General features: G+C 35.8%; 1 protein-coding gene across 1 annotated transcript in view; it reads right to left on the reverse strand.

Annotated features, from left to right (window-relative positions):
• The window catches only part of VPS13B (vacuolar protein sorting 13 homolog B), a 761,997-nt gene that overhangs the window by 164,153 nt on the left and 572,783 nt on the right, over nt 1–25,061 (reverse strand). The window contains exon 35 of the mRNA XM_077748161.1: nt 20,528–20,665. Within this exon, the coding sequence (XP_077604287.1) occupies nt 20,528–20,665 (138 nt within the window). The remainder of the gene's footprint in view (nt 1–20,527; nt 20,666–25,061) is intronic.

The following is a 25,061-nucleotide window of genomic DNA, read 5'->3' on the forward strand; positions in this document are numbered from 1 at the left end:
CTCCCATTGGCTCATCCTTTTATCCAAAACAATCCATTAACTCATCTTGGATGTGCTATATTCCCTGTCTCGGTTAATGGCTCTATAATCTACCAAATGGCTCAAATTAGAGATCGGGCTTTTTGACTCATTTCATGTTCTCTTTTCCTGGTCCAAATCCACTCAATGTTTAAGTTCAACTTCTAAAATATTGCTTGAAACCAATTTCCTTCTCTCCAGCATTCCAGCCACTCCCCATTTTTTTTTTTTCCCCTCCATGGCTTTGATATTGGCCAGCTATTATAAGGCCACCTAAATGATTTCTCTGTCTGGACAATTCCCGTTAATCCAGTCTCCAGAGTAATTTCCAAATGATTTGTTTCAAATGTGATCCTGATTGGCTCACTCCTGTTTAAAACTCTTTAATGTTCTTCTTTACCTATGGTATAAAAGACGAAGCTCCTCAGAATGGGAAAGAAAAAATAAAGGCCCTGCCTTCTTTACCTGTAGCCATTCTCTCCCTCTTACATTAAGACTCCAGAAATATCACAGAGTTTATAGAACCCACTTTCTCCAACTCCTGCTATGTCAGACCATCAGGCCTTTGCTCACATTGGCCCTTTGTCTAAGTAGTACTCTTTCTTTGCCTAATGCCTAATCTTCAGGATAGTGTTCAGCATTTTCTGCAAAAAGTTGATGCACAAAGCTGGCCTTGCACACGTATCTTTTTATGAGATTATATCTTCCACCAATCAAGAAGTTCCTCGAGTGCCTATTTTTCATCATTAATATGTAGCATTGGGCCTCCAACTCAGCACAAAGTACGTTTGGTCTCTTCACAGTGGAGCACCCCCAAACATTCAAATCTGGTTCTGGGGTAGGCAGAATTCTAAAGATGACTCCCCTGACCAAGATCTCTCTCCCTTGGTTATTAAATCAGACAATACTTTAGGTACTGCTATGCTGTAAAGGGATTTTATAGTTGTGATAAAAAGACTAGGTCAGTTGAATTTAAGACACAGAAATTATCTGGTAGGCCTAAAAATATAAACCCTTTAATATATAAACTTATATATGAAGGAGGCAGAAAGGGAAGTCAGAGAGATGTGAAGCATGAGAAGAGCTCAAGTATATGTCATTGCTGCTTTGAGGATGATGGAGGTCATGTGAAAAGGAATGAGGGGCCCTAGAACTGAGGGAAACCCTGGCCAACAGCTAACAAGTAATTAAGTAACTCAATCCTACAACCATAGGAACTGGATTATGCGAACAACTAGAATGAGTTTCTTCTCTGGAGCTCCCAGATCAGAGCCCAGGCCAACTGACATCTTGATTTTGGCCCTGTGACATTCTAAGCAGAGAATCCAGCTGAACCCACATGGACTTCTGACCTACAGGACTGTGAGATAATAAATTTATGCTGCTGTATGCCACTACATTTGTGGTTAATTTATTATGCATCAATAGAAAAGTAACACAAATTCCACATGTATATTTAGTTATGCAACATTTCCAGTTTCTAATGGGAATATAAATGAAGTTTCAAGGACTAGGAATGTTTGTCTCATTCTTTATCTTTTCTATCGAAGCAAAAATATCTAATATATCTTGCTTTTTGTTAGTTGTCAGTTCCCTTTCTTTAAAAATTATTTAAGGATTCCAGGAAAGATAGACTCCTGTCTCTCTCACTCTATGCAGATCCAGAAGCTGGAGAGAATGCAGTTATGAAACCTACACAGAGTAGCTATTTGAGGATGCTGAAAAGTAAATGCTAACAGGAAGACTGGAAAAGATAACTAGATTGCAAAATACCATCACAATGGAGGTAAGTTTGTAATTTTTCTTGCTGTATCCCCCAGTCTGGACTAAAGGCAGTCCAAAGTGAGCATGAGGTGTGGAGAGAGGGAATACTAGGAGAAATTCTCTATTTCTGGACTCAGGAAGTGAGAAGAGAGTTCTTAGTGTTCACAAGAGGGTCTATGAAAATCCCCCTTTTTTTTCTTTCTTTTCTTTATTTTCGTGTGCCACAGAAAACAGAAGAGGAGAGAATACTACTACTCAGTTCATTTTATGAAACCATCATTACTGATAACAAAATCAGACAAAGGCAGTAAAACTAACCTTAGGAAAGGATACATAAAAATTCTCAAAAAAAAAAAATCAGAAATCAAATCCAGGAATATATAAAACTAATAATATACTATGACCAAGAGGGTTTTTTGCTAAGAGTACACGGTTGGCTCAATATTAGAAAATCAATCAAAGTAATGATGTTGGGGCAACCAGGTGGCTCACTCGGTTGAGTGGCTAAATTTAGTTCAGGCCATGGTCCCACAGTTCATGAGTTTGAGCCCTGCATCAGGCTGTACTAACAGCACGGGGTCTGCCTGGATCCTTAGTCTCCCTCTCTCTCTGCCCCCCCCCCCATAAATAAACATTAAAAAAAAAAACTACAACAAAGTAATGATGTTAACAGGTAAAATATAAACAAAAAGATCATACTAACTGATGCAGAAAATGTTTTGAAAAATTCAATATCCATTTATAAGCACTCTTAAGAAACTATCAATAGAGGGGAGCTTCCTTAATCTGATAAAGTTCATAGGTGAAAACCTATAGCTAACATATTTAATCATGAAGGGTCAAACGTTTTTCCTCTAAGATGAGAAACAAGGCAAAGATATCCATTCTTACTATTTATACTCAACATAATATTAAACATCCTACCCAAGTGCAATAAGAAAGAGAAATAAAAAGAACAAACATTCGAAGGCAAAAAGTGTCTACACAGATGACATGATTGTTTACATAGAAAACTTCATGGAACATATAGAAAAATTCCTAGAATTTATAAATGAAATTGGCAAGATTTTAGAATACAAGATTACCACAGAAAAATCAATTCAGTTTCTACAAACTAGCAATGTGCAGCTGGAATAAAAATTAAAAAAAAATGATTATAGCTCTAAATAAAATAAATACTTAAGCATAAATCTAATAAAATACATATAGGATCTATATGCTGAACACTACAAAATGTTAATGAAATATCAAAAAAGATTTAAGTAAATGGAGGCATATACTGTATATATATTCATGGACTGGAAGACTCAACATAGTAAAGATGTCAATCTTTTCCCAACTGATTTATAGATTTGAAACAATTCCAATCAAAGTCCCACTAGTACTTAGAGATAGAAAGTACTAGTACTTAGATATAGAAAAGCTGATTATAAAATTTATACAGGAGAGCAAAGTAACTAGAATACCAAAAACACTTGAAAAAGGAGAGTAATATTGGAGGACTTACATTATAAGATTTTAAGATTAGCATGAAGCCACTGTGATCAAGATAGTATATATAGTCTTGGAGAAGGGATATACACATATATCAGTGAACAAAAAAAGTAGAGTCCAAAAAATGTCAAATGATTTTTGGAAAAGGTGCAAAGGCAATTCAATGAAGTAGGATAGTTTTATTAAAAACCACTGCTGGACCTCCACATGCCAAAAAAAAAAAAAAAAATTAAAAAAAAAGGGCCTGAGCCCAACTCTATACCTTATGCAAAATTAACTCAAAATGGATCATACATCATGGATCTAAATACAAAATATAAAATTAAAATGATTTTTAAGATGAAAACATAGGAGAAAATCTTCCAAGTCCTGGAAGTTAGGCAGGGTTCTTATATATATCGCCAAAAATTATATTCATTAAAAAAATTATAAATTGGACTTCATCACTAAAAACTGTTGCTCTGTCAAAAGTAGTGTTAAGAGAATAAAAAAAAAAAAACAAGCTACATACTGGGAGAAAATTGCTTATCTGACAAAAAGATTTGTATCCAGAAAATAACGAAGAACTTTCAAATTTCAGTAGTAAGGAAGAAATAGCCTAATTTTACAATGAGCACAAGATCTGAATAGACACTTCACCAGAGGATATATGAATGGCAGACAAACACAAAGATGTCTAACATCATTAGTTATTAGAAAAGTGTAAATTAATTTCAGAAAGACTAAATAAAAAACACTGACAATACAGAGTACTACAGAGAAGCTGGAGATAGTGGGATTCTCATGCATCGGTGATGGAATGCCAAAGGATACATCTACTCTGTAAAACATTTTAGCAGTTTCACATATGATTTATATGACCCAGCCATCTCATACCTAGGTATTTATCATAAATGAATTAAAACTTATGTTTACAAAACTTACACACAAATGTTTAAAGTAGTTCTATTCACAGTCACCAAAATTGGAAACAACTTAGATGTCCTTCAATGGATGAATTGTTAAACTATAGTTCCCCCACATAATGGAACACTACACAGCAATAAAAAGGAATATATTACTGTTATATGTGGCACCTTGGTTGAATCTCAAGTGAAAGTAAAAGAAGCCAGTCTGAAAAGGCTACATGCTATAGGATTCCATTTGTAATGACATTCTCAAAATGGCAAAACAAACAAACAAAACCCCTTAAAGTGATGGAGAGCAGGAATTATCACAGATTAGGGTTTGGGGTGGGAGGTATATGAAGAAATATCATTAAAGGTGTTTTTTTGGATGATGGAACTACTCCATATTGACCATGGTAGCAGTTACACAAATCTGTATATGTATTCAAATTCATAGAACTGTACACCAAAAAGGACAATTTTACTGCATATTAATTGAAAAATAAAAAAACAATGTTATTTCAAGGATTTTGCCCTTTGCATGATAGAATAGTTTTTTTTTTTTTTTCCCCACTCCACTGCATTATTTTTTAGTCTCACATGTGTTTCTCATAATGCCAAATGGCTTGAGTCTGTCCATGGCTCTTCCATGTAAGAGAAACCTACTTTAGGCCTAAGTGTTAACCAAACGTGTACTAGTTTAGTTTTTAGGTTTGCTTTCCTAAACCTCTCCATGGCCCCTCCAACCAGATAGTAGAACATTTATGCTCTAATATCTCTAATGATATTACAAGTGGCCCTTCTATAGAAAGTGAAAAAGATAGATCACTACTTCTAAATGTTAGGGAAGCCATAGGACAATTCCTGATCTTATTAAAACCAAATATGGGACATGAAAATTAGGGGTTTTAACAGCTAGACTAGAGTCAGTTAAGCCAGTAAAACTCAAAAGCACAGGTCAGTTTGGTGCTACCTAAAGCAGCTTCATCCACAAGAGCGAATCTATTCTTTCATGGGACTTCACAAGACACATCTTAAAAGAAGGTTTACTTTTGTCAGTAGAGTTCAAACACTGATAATTCAGATAAAGAAATGTGTTAAAGAAAAATCTAATCATACTGGTATTTTTCAAGTATGACTCTATTTGACTCACATTATTGACTTACTTTACCAAATATAACTTCTCTGAATAGCCTAAAGCAGAAAGATCCATTTCCAAGAGCAACATGGAAGACAGACCATGTTTATTCAGTACAAGTCTAATAGTTCAAAATGGAGATGGAAAATGCATAATTATTTACAGTTTCTTGTCTTGTCCTATCTTTAAGAGTCATGAATCTCTAGATATACATAGCAATTAACCAGGACTCAACAAGTCCCAGAAAAAAGACATTCTGAAGCACTATCTTGGATCTCCCTCTCTCATACAGTTTGCCCCAAGAGTGTCAGTGTGATTTTAAACTTTAAGAACTTTAGAAGCATAAATGCTACAGAATTATTTTAAACATATTTTGAAAGTTTAATTATTTAAATTTCTTATATATTTCTTTATTTCATGAATTTGAAATGTGAACTTTTAATGTTAATTTTTTGTGGTGCTGGTTTCTGGACCACACTTTCTCAGACTAGCAGACTGGTCAAGGAGGGCTTCTCATTTGGATACTCTGGTCATTTGATTTATCCTTCCTTTGGGGTCACGTCAAAACTGTGATGTATGCATCAAAACTTCACTCTTTGGGTGATCGTAAACTTAGGAGTACAGTCTCTCAATCACTGAACAGTAGCTGATGAAAGCTTTCATAAAGTTCAAAACTCTACTAGAGTTATATATACATTGGCACAAGACAGCTGCTAACTTTTTATAAGAAACAAATTGACATTTAAAACATTTAAGTAATTTACCTTAAACATTTTTTCGTACGTTTGCTTGCATACAGTGAAACCTCTGTGCATGGTGCCCCCCAACGGGACCACAGTCCCTCATCCCTGCTCCCCTAGAGCTAGTTTTATGTGTAAACAGGGGGCTGGGCAGTTCCATTCGGGTAAGCTAGACAATCCTAGAAAGTCAAGCGCCCCAAAGGCAGGGATGAAATGAGGCTATCCTGCAATACCAGCTATTCCTTTCAAAAATACCAGCTCTACCAAGAGACAGGAGGCACGTACCACTATGAAAAGCACCACAAATGAAAGAGTGCCCTTTACTGTTGTGTCAAGTCCATCAACACATATGAATATTTCAACTAAGGTCATGAAGCTACTGTCACATCTAAAAATGTGACAAATTCAGATCAGGAGAATGTCAGGGATGTCCACTCTCACCACTGCTGTTTAACATACTGTTGTAAGTCCTAGCATCAGCAATCAGACAACAAAATGATATAAAAGGCATCAAAATTGGCAAAGAAGAAGTCAAACTTTCACTTTTCGCAGACGACATGATACTCTACATGAAAAACCTGACAGACTCCACCCAAAGTCTGCAAGAACTGATACATAAATTCAGCAAAGTTACAGGATACAAAATAAATGTACAGAAATTGGTTGCATTTTTATAGACCAGTAATGAAACAACACAAAGAGAAATCAAAAAGTTGATCCCATTTACAGTGGCACCAAATACCATAAAATACCTAGGAATAAATCTAACCAAGATACTAAAGATCTGTATGCGGAAAACTACAGAACACTTAAGAAGAAAATTGAAGAAGACACAATGAAATGGAAAAACATTCCATGCTCATGGATTGAAAGAATAAATATTGTTAAAATGTCAATACTACCCAAAGCAATCTACACATTCAGTGCAATCTCAATCAAAATTGCACCAGCATTCTTCTCAAAGCTAGAACATCCTAAAATTTGTGTGGAACCACAAAAGACCCCGAATGGCCAAGTAATATTGAAGAAGAAAACCAAAACAGGAGGCATCACCATCCCAGACTTTAGCCTCATTAAGACAGTATGGTATTGGCACAAAAAAGACACATGGAACAATGGAATAGAATAGAGAATCCAAAATTGGACCCACAAATGTATGGCTAATTAAACTTTGACAAAGCAGGAAAGAGTATCCAACGGAAAAATGACAGCTTCTTTACCAGATGGTGCTGGGAGAACTGGAGAGCAACATGCAGATGAATGTAACTAGACCACTTCTTACACCATACGCAAAAAGACACTCAAAATGGATGAAAGAAGTAAATGTGAGGCAGGAAACCACCAAAACCCTAAAGGAGAAAGCAGGCAACAACCTCTTTGACCTAAGCTGCAATGATTTTTTACTTGACACATCTCCAGAGGCAATGAAATTAAAAGCAAAAATGAACTATTGGGACCTCATTAAGATAAAAAGCTTCTGCATGGCAAGGAAACGATCGACAAAACTAAAAGGCAAACGATGGAATGGGAAAAGATATTTGCAAATGACCTATCAGTTAAAGGGTTAGTATCCAAAATCTATAAAGAACTTACCAAACTCAATGCCTGACAAACAAATAATCCAGTGAAGAAATGAGCAGAAGACATGAATAGACACTTTTCCAAAGAAGACATCCGGATGGTCAACAGACAAATGAAAAGATGGTCAATGTCACTCATCATCAGCGAAATACAAATCAAAACCACACTGAGATACCATCTCACACTGGTCAGAGTGGCTAAAATTAACAACTCAGGAATCAAGAGATGCTGGCGAGGATGTGGACAAATGGGAACCCTCTTGTACTGTTGGTGGAAAGGCAAACTGGTGTAGCTGCTCTGGAAAACAGTGTGGAGGTTCTTCAAAATGTTAAAAATAGAACTACCTTATGTCCCAGCAATAGCACTACTAGGAATTTATCCAAAGGACAGAGGAGTGCTGATTCGTAGGGGCACTTTTACCCCAATGTTTACAGCAGATCTTTCAACAATAGCTAAATTATGCAAAGAGCCTAAATGTCCACCAACTGATGAATGAAGAAAGATGTGGTTTATATATACAATGGAATACTACTTGGCAATGATGAAGAATGAAATCATGCCATTTGCGACTCGTGGGGATGAGCACTGGGTGTTATGTGGAAACTAATTTGACAATAAACTATTTGTAAAAAAAAAAAAAAGAAATCATGCCATTTGCAACAACGTGGATGGAATTGGAAGGTATTATGCTGCATGAAATAAGTCAGTCAGAGAAAGACAGATATCATATATTTTCACTCATATATGGATCCTAAGAAACTTAACAGAAGACCATGGGGGAAGGGAAAGGGGAAAAATAGTTACAGAGAGGGAGAGAGACAAACCATAAGAGACTCTTAAATATGGACAAAAGACTGAGGGTTGATGGTGGGTAGGGGAGAGAGGAAAATGGGTGATGGAAACTGAGGAGGGGACTTATTGGGATGAGTACTGGGTGTTGTATATAAATGATGTACCATGGGAATCTACCTCCCAAACCAAGAGGACACTTTACACACTGTAAGCTAGCTAATTTGACATAAATTATATTAAAAATAAAAAAGAAAATTAAAAAATTAAAATGTGACAAATTTAACAAATTTGTATTGTTACATTTATTACACAGTGCCTCTAAAACTTTCACATCCTTGAATTAGCAGTCACCTTTTGGGGGAAGAAAATTAGTGCCTTTATTGTAAATATTTTCAGTCTCATAATGACAGAAAGATTATTTTTAAAAATGCGAAAAATTATGCAACAAAAAGTCTGGGATGTTTAAACATAAACAAATAAAAATAAAAATTGAACAATATATATTCTGATATTCATACTTAAAAATTGACAAAAAGCATTAACTTTATCATTAAGATGAAAACAGTAATAAAAATGGACTAGAAAAATTTGATTCAACAGAGACATAGCGGGGAAATATATAGAATAATGTTTTACAAGAACTGGAAATATACCTGGATAAAGAACCAGGCATAGATTGTTAAGGTGGATTTTATCCCAATTATTACCAGATTGTTTTAGTAGAAAGGTTTAGAATTTTTTCATAATCCTTATTGAATTTTAATAACTAGATTACTTTCAAAGTTTAGGTTTTAAGAATATACAGTAACAGAAAATCTCCCAGCTGAGTCATCTATTTCTCTGCCAGATATAATTTCTTACCATCCCCAGAACACATTCCATATCTTTAAGTTACCAAGTAAACCCATGCCTGTCAATTATTAGATTCTAATTACCCTTCAAAACTTTCTGAACAGCTACCAGGAAACAGAATGATGAGATGCCTATTGAGTTAAAAGGAGATTAGACAAATACAAATAAATTACACTTATTTTATGCTCCCATCACCCTAGGAGATGACTTAATAGTGAAAGGAAAAGAATCATATTGTAGTAATGAAATCAGAGAGCGAATTCAAGCCCCAGAGGTGATTCCCCTAAGTTTATGTTAATACACACCTTGTGGGGGACCAAACATCAACTGGAAAAGTTTCCTGAAAACTGTTCCAGCTATTTTCTCATTTAAAATGTTCCAACTTTACTTGACCCATTAGTCATCATATTACTTACATTTATGATGTATTTTGAAATCTATTACCAAAAACCCAATGGATTCAATATGTCTTGTTATACCCAAATCATAACATTTATGAAAGAAAACCTCTTTGTTAAGTGTTTCTTCCTTTGGAATTTTATTTGTAAAAGACATATATTTTTTTAGACAAGCAAGCCTTGCTAGGAAAACAGTCAGTGCACACAGGGTGGTGGTACTGTACAGGCACAGGAATGATGGTGCCCCAAAGCCATTTCAGAGAGGTAAATGTAAAACACAGAACAGATCGATGATCAAGCTTGATTTTATGCATTGTAGTATCTCTAATAAAAATATTTTTTTATTAGGTCATAGTACATTTTTTTCTCTTATGCAGCAATTCAAATTGAGATTTTTTGTGACAGTGTCCAACTAAATGTATTTCTGATGATAATGGACAGTGGAGACTGAGTATTCACAGGTGTGAGAGCTAGAAAACCTGGAAAGTTGCCCATGACAATGAGATCAATGTGTTTTTACTGAAGGTGTGAAGTGTAAAGACCTCAACGGTGGGTGGCAGATGTGAGTGCTTCAGTTAACAATGCGATGTCAAGTGGAACTGGGTACAAACTAGCAGTCACACATACTGTTGAAGAGACTCAGAGACATGGGCTGACACATGTTCTTGACTGGGTCAGCCAGCAGTTCATGGTGCATACAACCAGGATGTGAACATAGTCCTTACTATTATAATTACTCATGCACACATTCTTATGATCAAGCATGGAGTTTCTGACCACATTGTATCTCCCAAAAAACCAAAACATAAACGCTTAGATTATAGGGTAACTGTACTGTTTTTCTAAAATGAATGTATTTAACTGAACTTATCTACATGAACTTCTTTCCCTCTAAACAGCCATCAAAAGGGACTAAGTGCATTTTCCTGCTCTACTAATTCTGGCAGCTCTTTGCTCTTTTGGTGTCTATGCCCTTTAAATTTTTTTTTTTCTTTCCTCGGTGATGGCACGTACTCATCCTTGGATGGAGACAGCAGAGCTGCTTTTTGGGAACAGCCAAATCTTGTTTTGAGATAAGGGAACAAAGGTTCCACAGTAAGGGAATATTAGAAACATAAGGAAGCCAATTTCGAGAGGCTCCTACTCTCCAATAAGATAATTTGAGTTGTAGTAAAAATAATGACGTAAGAATACCAAGCAATAACTAACTGGCCACCTTTGGAATATGCTAGAAAAATAATTCATTTTCTCCTCAGCTTTATTAAAGTAGCAACAACAAATGAAATTGGAATGTATTTAAAGTGTCCATTGTGATGATTTGATATATGTATACATTGTGAAAAACTCCTCTCACCTAGATAGCCAACTCCTTCCTGAAAATGGGTAAAGGAAAAGAATTAAGCATTTATTTTACTTTTCTTAGATGAACAATACTACTGAGTATCCAAGTAATAGATGAAGGAATGTTTCTTTTTACAGAAGTATTTTATTTTATCTTATGTTTAAAATAAAGAGAGAGACAGAGTATGAACGGTAGAGGAGCAGAGAGAGAGGGAGACACAGAATCCGAAGCAGGCTCCAGGCTCTGAACAGTCAGCACAGAACCTCAGGTGGGGCTCAAACTCGCAAACCGTGAGATCATGACCTGTGCCGAAGTGCCTGGGGAGCCGCCCAGACACCCCTCTTCCCTCTTTCTAAGGGACCCACCTTATCTTTTCTCTTTTTAGTTTATCCAATTATCCTCTCAATTGGATTCCTCTTGGAAAGAGATCCAAATCTCTTCCATCATAAAACTAAAATCCCCAAACCATGATCCCAAATACTCCTTCATATACTACCTCCTCCCCCTCCCCCACCCTCCTCTTCCTCTTCTTCACAAACCTCCTAAAGGAGTTATTTATACTCTCTGCTTCTATTACTTTTCCCTCCTGCTTACTACAATGAATTCTAGATTAGTTTTCATCCAGAATTACCCAATAGGGAGAAAACACTTGCAGTCACAATGTCTATAAATCCACTAGATCCAATTTCTCATCTTTCTTAATCTCAAAGCACTACTGACTTGGCTTTTTAGAAATTGCAATTCTCAAATTTTCCTCTTAGCCCACAATTTCCTTTCTAGGCTCCTCCTCCTGGCCAGTAAATCCTGTTTGGACCTCTTCAAAGTGAAGTCTTAGGCTCTTTCTTTTTTCTACTTTTTCTTTACTCTTTCCTTGAGTAATCTCTCATCCATCCCAATGGCTTGAATTAGAATCTATATCCAAAGACTCCAAAGCATCCAATCATTTATCACTAGTTTTGGTCTTGTGAGCTCCAGATCTGTTTGAATAATTGCCACAGACTTAACATATCCAAGACAAGACTCATGATCTGTCTGTACTCTCACAAATGAAAACAAAACAAAAACAATGTGGTTCTCTTCAAGTATTTTCAACTCAGTAAACCAACTGTCTTCACTTGGGCTGCCATAACAAAATCCAGCATCTTGGTAGCTTAAACAATAGAAATTTATTTTTCCACAGTTCTAGAGACTGGAATTCTGAGATCAGGGTGCCACCATGATTGTTTTCTGGTGAAGGCTCTGTTTCTAGTTTGCAGATGGCCACCTTCTTAATGTGTGCTCACATGGCAAAAGAGAGAGACAGCAAGCTCTATGATAACTCTTTTTATAAGTGTACTATCCCATCATGATGGAGCTCCACCCTCATGACCTCGTCTAAACCTAATTAACTCCCAAATCTCCATCTCCAAATACCATCATAGTAGAGATTTGAGTTTCAACGTATGAATTTTGTTTCAACATATGAATTAGACCAGTCAGAAACCCAGAGTCATGTTTAAATCTTTTTCGTTCCCCCTATGCCTCTATTCCATTACCATGGTCTGTAGATTCTGCCTTCCCACTATCTGCCAAATCTTTCACTTTTCCTCATTTCTTTTTTTTTTGTTTGTTTATTTTTGACAGATAGGGCACCTGTTTGGGTGTGCACACGTGTGCACGGGGGAGTGGCAGAAAGGGAGCCAGAAGCTCTTAAGTGGGCTCTGCGCTGACAGGAGAGGGCCTCCTATGGGGCTCAAACTCATGAACTGGGAGATCCTGGCCTGAGCTGAAGTCAGATGCTTAACTGACTGAGCCACCCAGGTGCCCCAATCCTAGCACCATTCTCTGATCCAACTTACATTACCTCTCACCAGTACTACTGCAATATTCTCCTAATTGCTTTCTTCCATCTACTCTAGTCCCTCTTACTGATTCTCCACCCTACAACTAGAGTTAGCTTTTCAAAAAGTAACACATACATCTCATACCTCCTCCCTCCACCACCACATACACATCCTGCTGAAAGCTCTTTACTAGCTCCTCACCACTCTCAAGATAAAAGTCCTAAAATCCTTCATTATGACCAGAAAGGCCTGGCCTCTGCTTCCTTTTAGTTCCTCACCTGATAGCACTGGTTTCCTCTTTCCTGCCTTCATGTAATCAGACATGGATACCTCTCATCATAGCATCTTTTGCACATATTCTCCCAGAGATCCACCCTCCCCTCCACGGTCCTTAGTTAATTCCTTTTCATCCTGTGCAACTCAGCTACAGGGTCAGTCATTCAGAGAAACTTCCCTGAATCTCCATTATTTCATGAATTCATAGAACGAATTTCATGACAAGTATATTAGCATATCATTATATACTACTATTTGTAACTATTTTGTAACTGTGTTTTCTACCAGATTGTATGCATTTGTTGAGACGAGGAACTATCTTTTGCTCATCATTGTATTTTCAATGCTTAAAGCAATGCCTGGCATCCTGTAATTGCTCATAAATATCTGTTGTGAAAATAAAGGAAGAGTTCCATTAGGGATTACAGTCATAATTTTCGAACTTGAAGGAACCTTAAAATGGGTCTCTTGTGTTACAGAAGAAAATATTGAGGCTCAAAGCACTAAAACGTCTTAGGATCACCTGCTTAGTGAAAGCAGATGAGATGAGAGAGAGCCTGGAGGGCTGAGGAGAGCTTTGACCAGATGAACTGAGGGAGGTATGTGGTCGAACATCATGGAAGTTTGGCAGGTGAAGCTAATTTATCAAGGGCACAGGGGACCACAAGATTAGTGAGTAAAAGGAGAATCTGGAGTGAGGGTTGCCTGTAAGCAGACCAAGGAAGTAATCAGGGCATAAACCTAAACCAGGCAGGTAGTAGGCAAAATGGAAGACCATTTTAAAGGAAAAACAAAAAGGACTTGGAATTAAAAAAAAGAATGAATCAAAAAATGACAGTAAAATTGTGAGAAGACATGACGGGAATAATGTTGCTATCACTAGCACATGTAAAGATGTTTGGAAACTCTACGAAGGGCAGGGATAAGTAAGGAGCGGAGAGAAAATGGTTTAATTTAATGTGAAAATACTGAATCTTAAATAACTAAACACATCTAATAGGTAGATGGAAAAACAGTTTTGGAGTTGGGCAAGTCAAAACCAGAGCTAGGCATTTGGGAGTCGTTAGTGTAAAAGGGAGAGCTTAGGTTCTTGTCTGTACAGAGGGAGGGACAAACGGCCACAGACTGCTGTTGGGCAAGCACAGGCTAGACGGCTAAGGAAGAAGACCTGCATGCAAGCACCAAGTTGGAAGGTTACATTTAGGAGAAGACAAATAATGTTCTCTTCAGCTTTAGTCTGCAGCATGTCCCTAGAAAGATAACCCTCATTCTCTTCAGCAGAGGACATAATCCTGACAATTAGACCACATGAAGAAATAAAGAATCTGATTGCCATACACCTGACTTCCCCACAGGAGACCCTGAGCCGCCTCTTAACCACTTCGCAGCCCTCTCAATCAGCTTCTGTGACTCTTTGGGTCCTATTACTTAGCCAAGCATGGTCCCCCGGAGGCACCACTGTCAGCCTGACTTTCAAAGGAGATTTAAACTCTCTTCGTATGGCTTACTGAGCTACACTGAAATTTTTGGTATTAATATCATGTTGTTACATGAATAAAAGAAAAAAAGTTTATTAAAAATTAATTAAAATTCATCCACTTTTCTCATTTCTTCCAATAATACAAGTTATAGTAAAAAAAGTGAGGTTGAACTATTATGAAAGGCTTTCCTGTGTTTTAAAATTCTTGGTTCATTCCCTATTTGACATCCTGACATCAAGTTTATGGTTTCATTTTGATAAATCATGGGGAAAATAAACTATGAAAATGTAATGCTGACACTGCAAATTGGAACCCATAAAACTCAGGAAATGTAAAAGTCAAGGTTCTTAATAGTTTTAATAACTAGTTTACATTTCTTAAACATAGAAGATAGCTTGCTGGTATGGCTGTAGAGCTGAATTAAGGTATGGGCCTTGGCCCCATTTGTGGAAAGAGAAAAGAGGCAAAGGGTTAACCATCAGGGCAACGTTAAGAGGAATTAATTAAAATGAGTTCTTTAAGATGCATTTTTTAACAATAAAATCTTCTTATGTTTAAATACTGTATTACTTATTCTTCACTTCCCATTCCAGAAAACGTCAAGAGGCTATTTGTATCATCTTTTTCCGGTATCTTAATGCCACTGAACCTGTGCTTTCAAGATATATCTGAATCAATCCCCACTGAGTAAAAAATTCAGTAAAGCAGAATGTAAAGGCAGAGCTCACCAAGCAAAGTAAAAACATTTTGAAAATAACATATCTTGGAGTAAACAACTTAAAATCTCTACTGTCTATTTATATAAACCTACTTGAATGGTGTGCTACTATATCTGAGAAGTTTTTTAAAGTAATATTTTACATTTTTTAATAAGTATATATTTTCATTCAAATAAAATAAGTTTATGGAAATGGGATTATACTGGAATGGTCAGAAAATTTTTACAAGTAAAAAAATCATTGCAACCTATAAAACAGCAAGTTAATCCATAAAATGGAAGAAAACAGTATTCAAAATAGGATCACAACCAATTAAAAGTCAAATAAATTTTTAAAACAAAAATCAATTAAAACCAGAGCTGAAATCAGTTGAACAAAATCCAGAATGAAACTAAAATGACCAGAAGACTACATGGGCAAATTAATGAACAGGTTAAACAGAGACTAAAGAAATGATTTTATTAAGAGAAAAAAATTTCAGTGGTTATGTGTTTCATGTAGAGGCACCAGGTATAGTAAAATAAATGTGAAATTGCAGTCATAACTGTGTTTGAAATGACTGTTACTTAAATTATATGAAGATTGCAGTATGCTAATTTATAACACAATGTAAAAGATGTGGTAATATTCTCCCAATTTGGCATCACAGATTTTTCTTTGTTGTCATTTAAATGTCATTTCATTAAATGTCATTACAGCGACAGTGCTCAAAAATATGTCTGCAAAGGAACAATGAAAAAAATACCAGGGAGCTCAAATGTTTTTACAAATGACCCTGAGTTAATTAGAAAAATATGCACCCTTCCCAGTTCTTCTTCTCACGTGTCAGCTCTCATTAAATTAAAAAAAAAATTTCTCATTTCAAAGTTAAGGAATCCTATGGCTAACAAAACTTTTAAACTGGGATCAAGTGGGCACATTCCTATGTTTCTGTATGATGTCATACCAAGCAATTCACAGCGGAATTTGAATTTGCAAGAACTATGAATGATTTTTCAATATAAGAAGTATCTGATCTAATGCTAATTTTTTCTCTATAGGCTAACTGTGCTGGGAACAGGTGGCCCTGCTTTCAATTATGGAGGGCTAGCATGCCAGTGTGAGGCCTGGATTAGTTCACCTTCTCACGGGGAATTTTCCTCGGTTGGGAATGGATTTATTATGGCTTCACACATGGAATAGAGCTCATGTCAGCTGAGGGCAGTGACACATCATATGATTCAAATTAACCTGCTGTGGACTGTTCCGCAGGGCTTAGATTGTGTATTAAAATGACGACATTTTAAAAACAGCTTGAAAGAAACCAGGATTGCTGAACTGCAATGGTTCCAATTTGTTCCAACTAATCTATCACCTGCTGGAGATATTATTCTAGTGGGTTTCTGGTAGCTGCTGTTTTCCAGGTTTCTCCAAGCCACTGACCTTGCTAATGGGTACAATTGTTGCCTCTGAAAGAAGGAGATGGGGGAGGAGAGAACTTTGAAGGGGTTTTTGATGTAAAAGCTGGGACCTACCATTTGCTCTAAGGTACTAGTAAGTGAACAGAGGAAATAAGAGAATACTTAAGAACTCTTAATTATTTTTCAAAAACAAATGCTGAAAAGCAGCATTGTATAATGTTGTTTAGGTAAATAAATCCCTGAAAATTAAATCTGTAGGGCTGAATTCGAAAGCTATTAAGTTTGTACCTTTAAGAAGAAAACTTAAGGTTAAGTAGTTATAATCAGTATTTCCTGTATTCTTCAGGATCTTAATTTTTATTGCTACTGAAGTGTTAATTCAGGAAGAAGAAAGGACTAATATACCACTTTAGAGCTGGAGCATAAAACTTTGGGAATAATACTTAAATAAGATGTGCATCTAGGGGTGCCTGGGTGGCTCAGCTGGTTGAGCGTCTGACTCTTGATTTCAGCTTGGGTCATGATCCCAGGGTCATGGGATTGAGCCCTGTGTTGGACTCTGCGCTGAGTGTGGAGCCTGCTTGGGATTCTCTCTCTCTCTCTGCCCCTCTCCCCTACTTGCATGCTCGCTCTCTCTCTCTCTCTCTAATTAAAAAAAAGATGTGCATCTAACTTAAAAAAAAACTAACAGTGGCAAAAGATTCTTAATGAGTTAACACCATGTAAAAATCAGAAGCATTATTTTGAATACTAAAAAAAAGCTTTTTAAAAAATATATTTTTTAAGGAAGAGAATGATTTGGGGGAATATTATAAAGCTGAAGATTACTCCTTTGTCTCAGCAGAAATAATATTTCTCTTAATATATACTATTATCTAAAATCTGGAAAACATTTAATTTTCTTGAGTTGCCAAAAATCTGTAAAATAACACATTCCTATGGTAAGAAATGCTTGATGTATTCTGTATTTCTATTGATCTCTAAATTAATATAGAGTGGCAATTTGGCTGTGTAGTGAGAGAATACAATTAGTCTATGGGATAACATCTACTTATATACTTTACATGACAAATTAATTACAGCAAGGAAATTTTGGAGCATTTCGAAGATGTTCATATTTAGTGGAATGCCACACAGCTGATATATCATTCAAACTAATCTTCCCTCATTATTAAAGAAAACTACTCTTGGTTAAAATGTTTTTGACTAGGAAGAACTTAAACCATTAATTGGACATTGTATCTGATTTTTCATAATAAAAGTTTTATATAAAAAACACTCATCACTTTTTCTGTCATTCCTTTTTCCTATGCCTCAAAATATCTGCAGTTTGGTCCTTATTAACTGTGTGTATGTGTGTGTGTGTATTCATTCATTCATTCATTCATTCATTCATGATTCATATGAAAACTTGTTACAAATGTTTAGTCTCTAGGCCAACAGCATCCACCTAACCTGGGAGCTTGTTAGAAATGTAGAATTTCGTTCCTGCCTTCTAAAACTATGAAATTATTTGCATTTTAAGAAGCTCACCAAAGATGTTTCAAATGCACACTCAAGTTTGAGAAGTGCTACTATAAAATAATGCTTTCAATTCATTTGTTTAAAAGTTTGAATCTCCAGGTAAATTATGACTCTTATTTGAATAAACATAAAATAAGGAATGGTATATATGTAATTTCCAACTTAGAACCACAAAAATACAACTATTTAAAAAATCACACTTCTACTACATAGTCAAATTGCTAGAATTACACGCATAGTCTTTCATTCATTCATTGACACTTCTCTTGAAATTGACTTTATGTGGTTGCCATAAAAATATGGTATACAACTACTGATTTGCAGGTCCCATCCTTTAACAAATCAATCAATCAATCAATCAAATGTAAACTAGAGGGAAACTTTCCAGCTAAAGTTGAGTGAAAGACTGTGCATAAAACCCCAAAACTCAGAACCTACAAAAGAGAAGAGGGAAACCCAAGTTTCTTTCTCACTTCTCCATGAACCATATATTCTTACCCAGTTTCACCCACTCTAATACATTCAGTCTTTTACACGTCAATGACTCTAAAGTCAGCAAGTGTCCTGCAACTCATATAATAAGAAAGCACTGTACCATAGTTTAAATAACAGACATTTTTCTTTTTTCTTCGTACATAAAATGTTTTTTCCTACAATTGATGGTGGCTTGGATTCTATGAAGTATGGTATTTCACACTCACTAGCCAAGTACCAGGACTCACATCACTCTCAATCTATCCATTACCTCACCCCAAAGGCTTCTTCCAACTTTAATGACTCTCTTAGCCTTCATCATTAGCTTCTCACTTTAATCTGAGTCTTTAAAATGATGTCTAGGTACTTATAATGATTAGAAATAGTTCTTCATACTTCTAGTATCTTTTAAATCCCAGCGCTGGAGAATTATGCTTAAGAACTGGGTCCTGGTGAAAGGGCCAGGATAGGTGTCTTTAGGCTCCCTTTACACCAGGCATGATGAAAAGCAGCCTTCTTCAATCCATAGCCATGGACTGGAAGTGCATTGGTTTGCCATGACATGCACCTAACCAGGTCTGCAAGTGGATAGTTTTCACTTATCAAAATTCATGCCTTGCAGAGTATTACCAGAGATCTAAGACAGTGTGACTGTTTTAAATTATTATTTAAATTTTATTTTAGAGAGAGGTGTGAGTGAGGGAGAGTGGCAGAAGGAGAGAGAAGGAGAGAGAGACAGAGAGAATCTTAAGCAGGCGCTGCGGTTAGCACGGAGTCTGACATGGTGCTTGATTCTGTGGCCGTGGGATGATGACCTGAGCTGAAACGAAGAGTTGGGTATTCCACTGATTGAGCCATGTAGGTGCCCCCATTGTTTTAAATTCTGAATGAAGAAACTAATATTCTTTGATGACTAATATGTTCTGAAGCACTGTAAGTATAAAATAACAAGAAAAACTGAAATAGTAATTTTTGTTAAATAAATAGTTAAGATCTCACTGAGGTCTCCTCAGTGAGAAAAAGGAACATGAGATGAAGGAAGAAGAAATAGAGCAAGAAAGAGAAGGAGGAGAGAGGAAACACCTTTAGTTCTGTTAACATCAGTATAGTACAGAAGTGATCTAGGTCTTTAGAATCATAAAGACCTGGGTTTGAATGGCTCCTCTGCCATTAAGACCTTGGGCAATTTACTTCACTTTTCAAAGTCTTAGCTTCCTAATTCATAAAATAGGAATAAATGTAGCAGCTCCTCCTTGGGTCTATATTAGTATGGAAAGTACTTAGTACTGGGACTACTAAGCACTCAATACATTTTGATAACCATATCTGTCTTTCTAAACCTGAGTGTTATTATGTCTCAGGCACTTGGTTAAGCATTTGAAATAAGTATGTTTATCTAACTGAATATATCGATGTATACTGCCATATATATATATATATATATATATATATATCATACATCTCATCCATCCATCCACTTTGTTTACAGTAAGGAAACTGAGGCATAGCAGATTAGATCAACTGCCTAAAGTCACACAATTAGCAGGAAAGGCAGAAATATAGTTTTGGGTCTTTGTCTTACAGTCACTTATGCTTATAGTCAATTATTCTTTAATTGATAACTGTGACTAAAGGTGATTTTTAATGCATATTAATATTTGCCTTTTAATCTTTAGAATGGGCAGCCTGAGAAGAATACACTTTTGGAAGAGAAATGAACTATTCATTTTTGGCAAGGAATGTCACAATCACTAACACCCTAAGTACATGTTAATATACTCACATGAGAAAAATGTATACACATTTGAATTGTGACTTTCTTACCTGGTCCATTAAGAAAGTCTTTAATTTGTAGTGTTACCAGGGAAGGTGGAATACCGCTTTTGCTGTCTATTTCCCCAGGTACTGTCTGTAGCCAAACTTTGCAGTAATCAAGGGATTCAGGCAGAGTCTTCCCGGGATCTGAAGTGACAAAATTTAAATAAAATATGTCAATCACATCACAAACATCTCATTTCGGTGTAAGAGCTTCAGCTGACAAAGAAGAAAATATGGTTAAATTCACTGTATGTAACCTTCAGCGATTCATTTGTTTGTAAGTATACTAGCCATACAAGTACTTTACGGAGAAAGAGAAACTCTCTCTACACTGGAATGATGAAACCATGTTTTTCAGAATCAGGCCAAAAAGGAAAAGTCATTTTAAATTTTAACATATATTATCTTTGAATGAAGGTAAAGTCTCTGTACTCTGAGCTGCTGTTAACAGTTGTATAGTTGGATTTCTTTACTTTCTTCTTTTTTTTTTTTGTTTTAAACAGGATGTTGGAAACAAATTAATGAAAAAAAGGCAAGCTTTTCAGCTTAAAAAAAGGCAAATATATGTTCAAAGATGCAGTGGATTAGTACTACTTAGGGTCTATTTGATCTGTTTCAGAGTTTTACTGACATTACAATCACTTTTTGCTGCTAGGCTTTTGAAGTTAACTTCAGTAGCTTTCCCATAACCTTCTTTAATGATAAAAATTGGCCAATCTTTTATTAGTCCCAATTATGACTAAATCTTGACTTTTTTCTCTTTTGACTTTTTCTGTTACTGTGTATTTTTTACTTTTTTGGGGGTTTATGTAGTATATTCTTTAAGAAGTATTTTTTAGCTATTGGTGATGGCAAACTGAATTTACTTTTTACTGCTTGGCAATACAGTTTTTATTGAAATAGCTCTTTAAATAAAAACGACTGCTGTATCTTGGCATACAATGTAGTAGGCTTTTAAAAAAAAACTTCTAAATATTCACAGTTTTTCTTTAGTTTCAAGATTGTTTTACTCTCTCTGTTTTAATAGCCTCTGAATGTCAATTTTATAGGGATGTTCTTGCCATAGAGTCCATCTATTCCATTTTCAGTCGATTTGAGATGTGTTCTTAAAGTGTTATTTATTTTAAGTTTTATTGATTGGATTGCTTTCAAGAATAGCATTTACATACAGTGTATTATATTCAACATATGGTTATATAGTATTACTGTCATATGTGAACTGGGCATATAAATTCTGCCTTGGAATTTGTATTTCTTGACCTTATCATGTGATTCTTATGAAATTTGGCACATATGAACCTTTATGTGATTTCAAAGAAAATAGTGAAAGCAATTGATCGTGACGTTAGATCTATGTGGTAAAGATCAAACACTAAGCTAGTGCATTCTTCTCTTTTTATATGATCAGTGAATTTAAAGCAGTGAGAATATGCATAGTAGATCCATTACATAGTAACACTATATTTTTCTCTCTTTCAAATATAATGGTCAAGTGTCATGAAACAATAGCAAAGTCTGTTGCTGGTAGGATCTATACCCAATTCATAGGTGCTATGTAACCTGACAGGACCTGACTGTCTACTTCTAGAATCTCACCTCTGTAGCTATCATCAAGAAGCAGTTATTATCAAGTAAATGGTACTGTGCTAGACTTGTAAGAGGAAGCATAGTTCTTCGTTATGAAGAGAACACAATCTAGAAGGAGAACAATGACCTCATAGAGAAAACAGACCTAAGTGATGTAACTAACTAATGGACAAAAAAGAATTACACTGATGCAGAAATGTTAATATGATGTGTAAAAGACTGGCAAATAAAACTTAGGCTAAACCAAACAAGTTATAGGAATTACATATTCAAGCTCCATGACAGAAAAGGGATATCATTAATCTATGAAGAGTTCCTATAATCAATATAGATATTAACATAGAAAAATGGGTAGAGGAAAGGCTAAGCAATTATTAAATGAATAAATAAAAAAGCAATTAACAGATGAAGGAAACAAATGGCATATAAACATGAGATACTAAATCATAGTAATAATCAAAGAAAAACATTTTAAATAAGTAGAAATTTTCATATATTAGATAGGCCAAGACTAAAAATACTGATAATGCCTGTTTAGTGCGTGTACACACACACTGCAGAAACGTTACTCATAGCAAAAAGTAGAAAACAACCTGAAGTCCATCAACAGATTAGTGCTTAAATAAACAATGGTAATCCATACAGTTGTTTAGAAGGATCAAGAAGATCTGTATGTACCGACATAGTAAGATAGCCATTTTATATTGTTAGTAGTAAAAAGAAAAGTGGTTAAGCATCTTTTCATTAAAAAATTTTTTTTCAATGTTTATTTCTGAGAGAGAGAGAGAGCGCAATAGCAAGAGAGGGGCAGAGAGAGAGGGAGACACAGAATCTGAAGCAGGCTCCAAGCTCTGAGCTGTCAGCAGAGCTGACATGGCCTTTAACCCATGAACCATGAGATCATGACCTGAGCCGAAGTCTAACACTAAACCGACTGAGCCACCAAGGTGCCCCAAGAATCTTTTCATTTACTGGCCATTTGATTCTTCTTCTACAAAGTATTTACTTACTCATTTTCTATTAGTTTTTTTCTCTTGCTATGAGTGTTAACATTTGTCTATCCTACATTAGCAAATGCTTCCCCTTGGTATGGTAGTTGTCCTTAAACTATATTCTGATGCTTTCTGCATGCAAACTTTTTTTTATAGATGTGGTAAAAAGAAATCTAACTTTTATTTACTGGATTCATCCCTAGGTGATTATATATTTTCCTACAGTTCCTTGAAACATTTAAAGATTTTTTTTTTACCTTAAGTTGTTTAAACCTTGAGAGAGCAGTTTTATGAAAAATAATAATAATGTTCTCCCTGACAATCAACCATACACAAATTAAAACAAGTAGTTTTTTATTCATCAGATTAGCATAAATTAAAAAGACTGATAATATCATGTGTAGGGGAGAAGGAGAAATGGACCCTCCATGTATGGTGGATGAGAGTGTAAATACAGTAATTTTGCATCACTAGAGGAGAGGGTTGAAAATGAGTGACCACCAAAGTTCTCAATATCCACTCATGCTGTTGTAATCAGAAAGGGCACATGTAGGACTCTAGCTTAAAGAGATAAACCTATCTGCATATATACATACACACTGGAGTATGATCACCTTTAGGATGATCCTAGGCACATAATGATATATAGACCTATGTTCACAGCTCAAGAAAAAACAGGATGACACACAAAACATCTAAAAAACCTGAAGTGAAGCGGAGAGAAAAAACATTTCAAACGGACAATATTTTGATGTTCTACCTTCATCAAGGTATAGATGGGAAAACACCAAATTCTGATAATATGAATGAGGGTTTTCCAAGTAGGGGAGATAGGTTTCATGGAAGTTGCCTCTCTTTTCATAGAAATTAGAGGGCCTGGTCATCTGGTACCCAGTGTTGAGATCTGCACTGGGGCAATTACAAGGGGACAGGACTTAGCAAGATGAAATAAACAAACTGGCAATACTAGGAAGCAGAATGGGAATTAGGAATTCAAAAACATGGAAAAGTCTAGGCAATCTATCTTAAGAAGCCAAGCTTTCTTTTTTTTAATATTTTGTTTTTAATTTTTTTTTTACATTTATTTATTTTTGAGAGGAGAGAGAGAGAGCACAAGCAGGGGAGGAGCAGAGAGAGAGGGAGACACAGAATCCAAAGCAGGCTCCAGGCTCTGAGCTGTCAGCTGAGAGCCCGACGTGGGGCTCAAACCCACAGACTGTGAGATCATGACCTGAGCCAACGCCGGACGCTCAACTGACTGAGCCACCCAGGCACCCCGTAAAGGAGCCAAACTTTCAATGATTATTTCTCCTCATCCCCCAAATTACTGGTTTAATGATATTATTGGTTTAATATACAACTGGTTTAAAAGTACAGCTGTATTTATAGAGCTAACAGACCAGAATAACAAATTAGGAACATCCAGGAAAATGCAGGTTGCATGGCTGATGAATATTGAATGTATGACAGGAGAGTGGCTACTCTCCCACTTTTAGCTAAAATCTCTACTTTGGCTATGCCTCTAGTCACATGGTTACACGTCCCAGCAGCAGTAGCAGGTCTATCAGAATCCCACAGAAAAAGCTCAAGTTTGCAAGTCACTATTTAGTCCCTTATGTTCTAATGGCTAGAAGATGAGGGGCATGACTTTTAGATTTCCTGTAATATCTTCAATTTAACTTCTCCTTAATTCCATCATCAAGTCTGGAAAATGGGATTCATATTACACATTCCTCCGAGTCAATGTAGCTGGGAAAGTACCAGATAAACTAAGATTAAAAGAGTCTGTGAATATAATATAAATAGAGTGACAAGCAGGAATGACTATTTCATACTAGAAGCTCCTTCAGACTTGGATAGTTTTCTTCTCCGTATTTAGGAAACACTATTTGAGCACAGGAAGTCTCAAAAAAAGTAAGTTTCTGCTGATGTAGATGAACATATTTATGCTCTTGTCCCTA

The sequence above is a fragment of the Crocuta crocuta genome, unplaced genomic scaffold, assembly GCF_008692635.1.
Source record: "Crocuta crocuta isolate KB4526 unplaced genomic scaffold, BGI_CrCroc_1.0 scaffold39, whole genome shotgun sequence".
NCBI classification, from domain to species: Eukaryota; Metazoa; Chordata; class Mammalia; order Carnivora; family Hyaenidae; genus Crocuta; species Crocuta crocuta.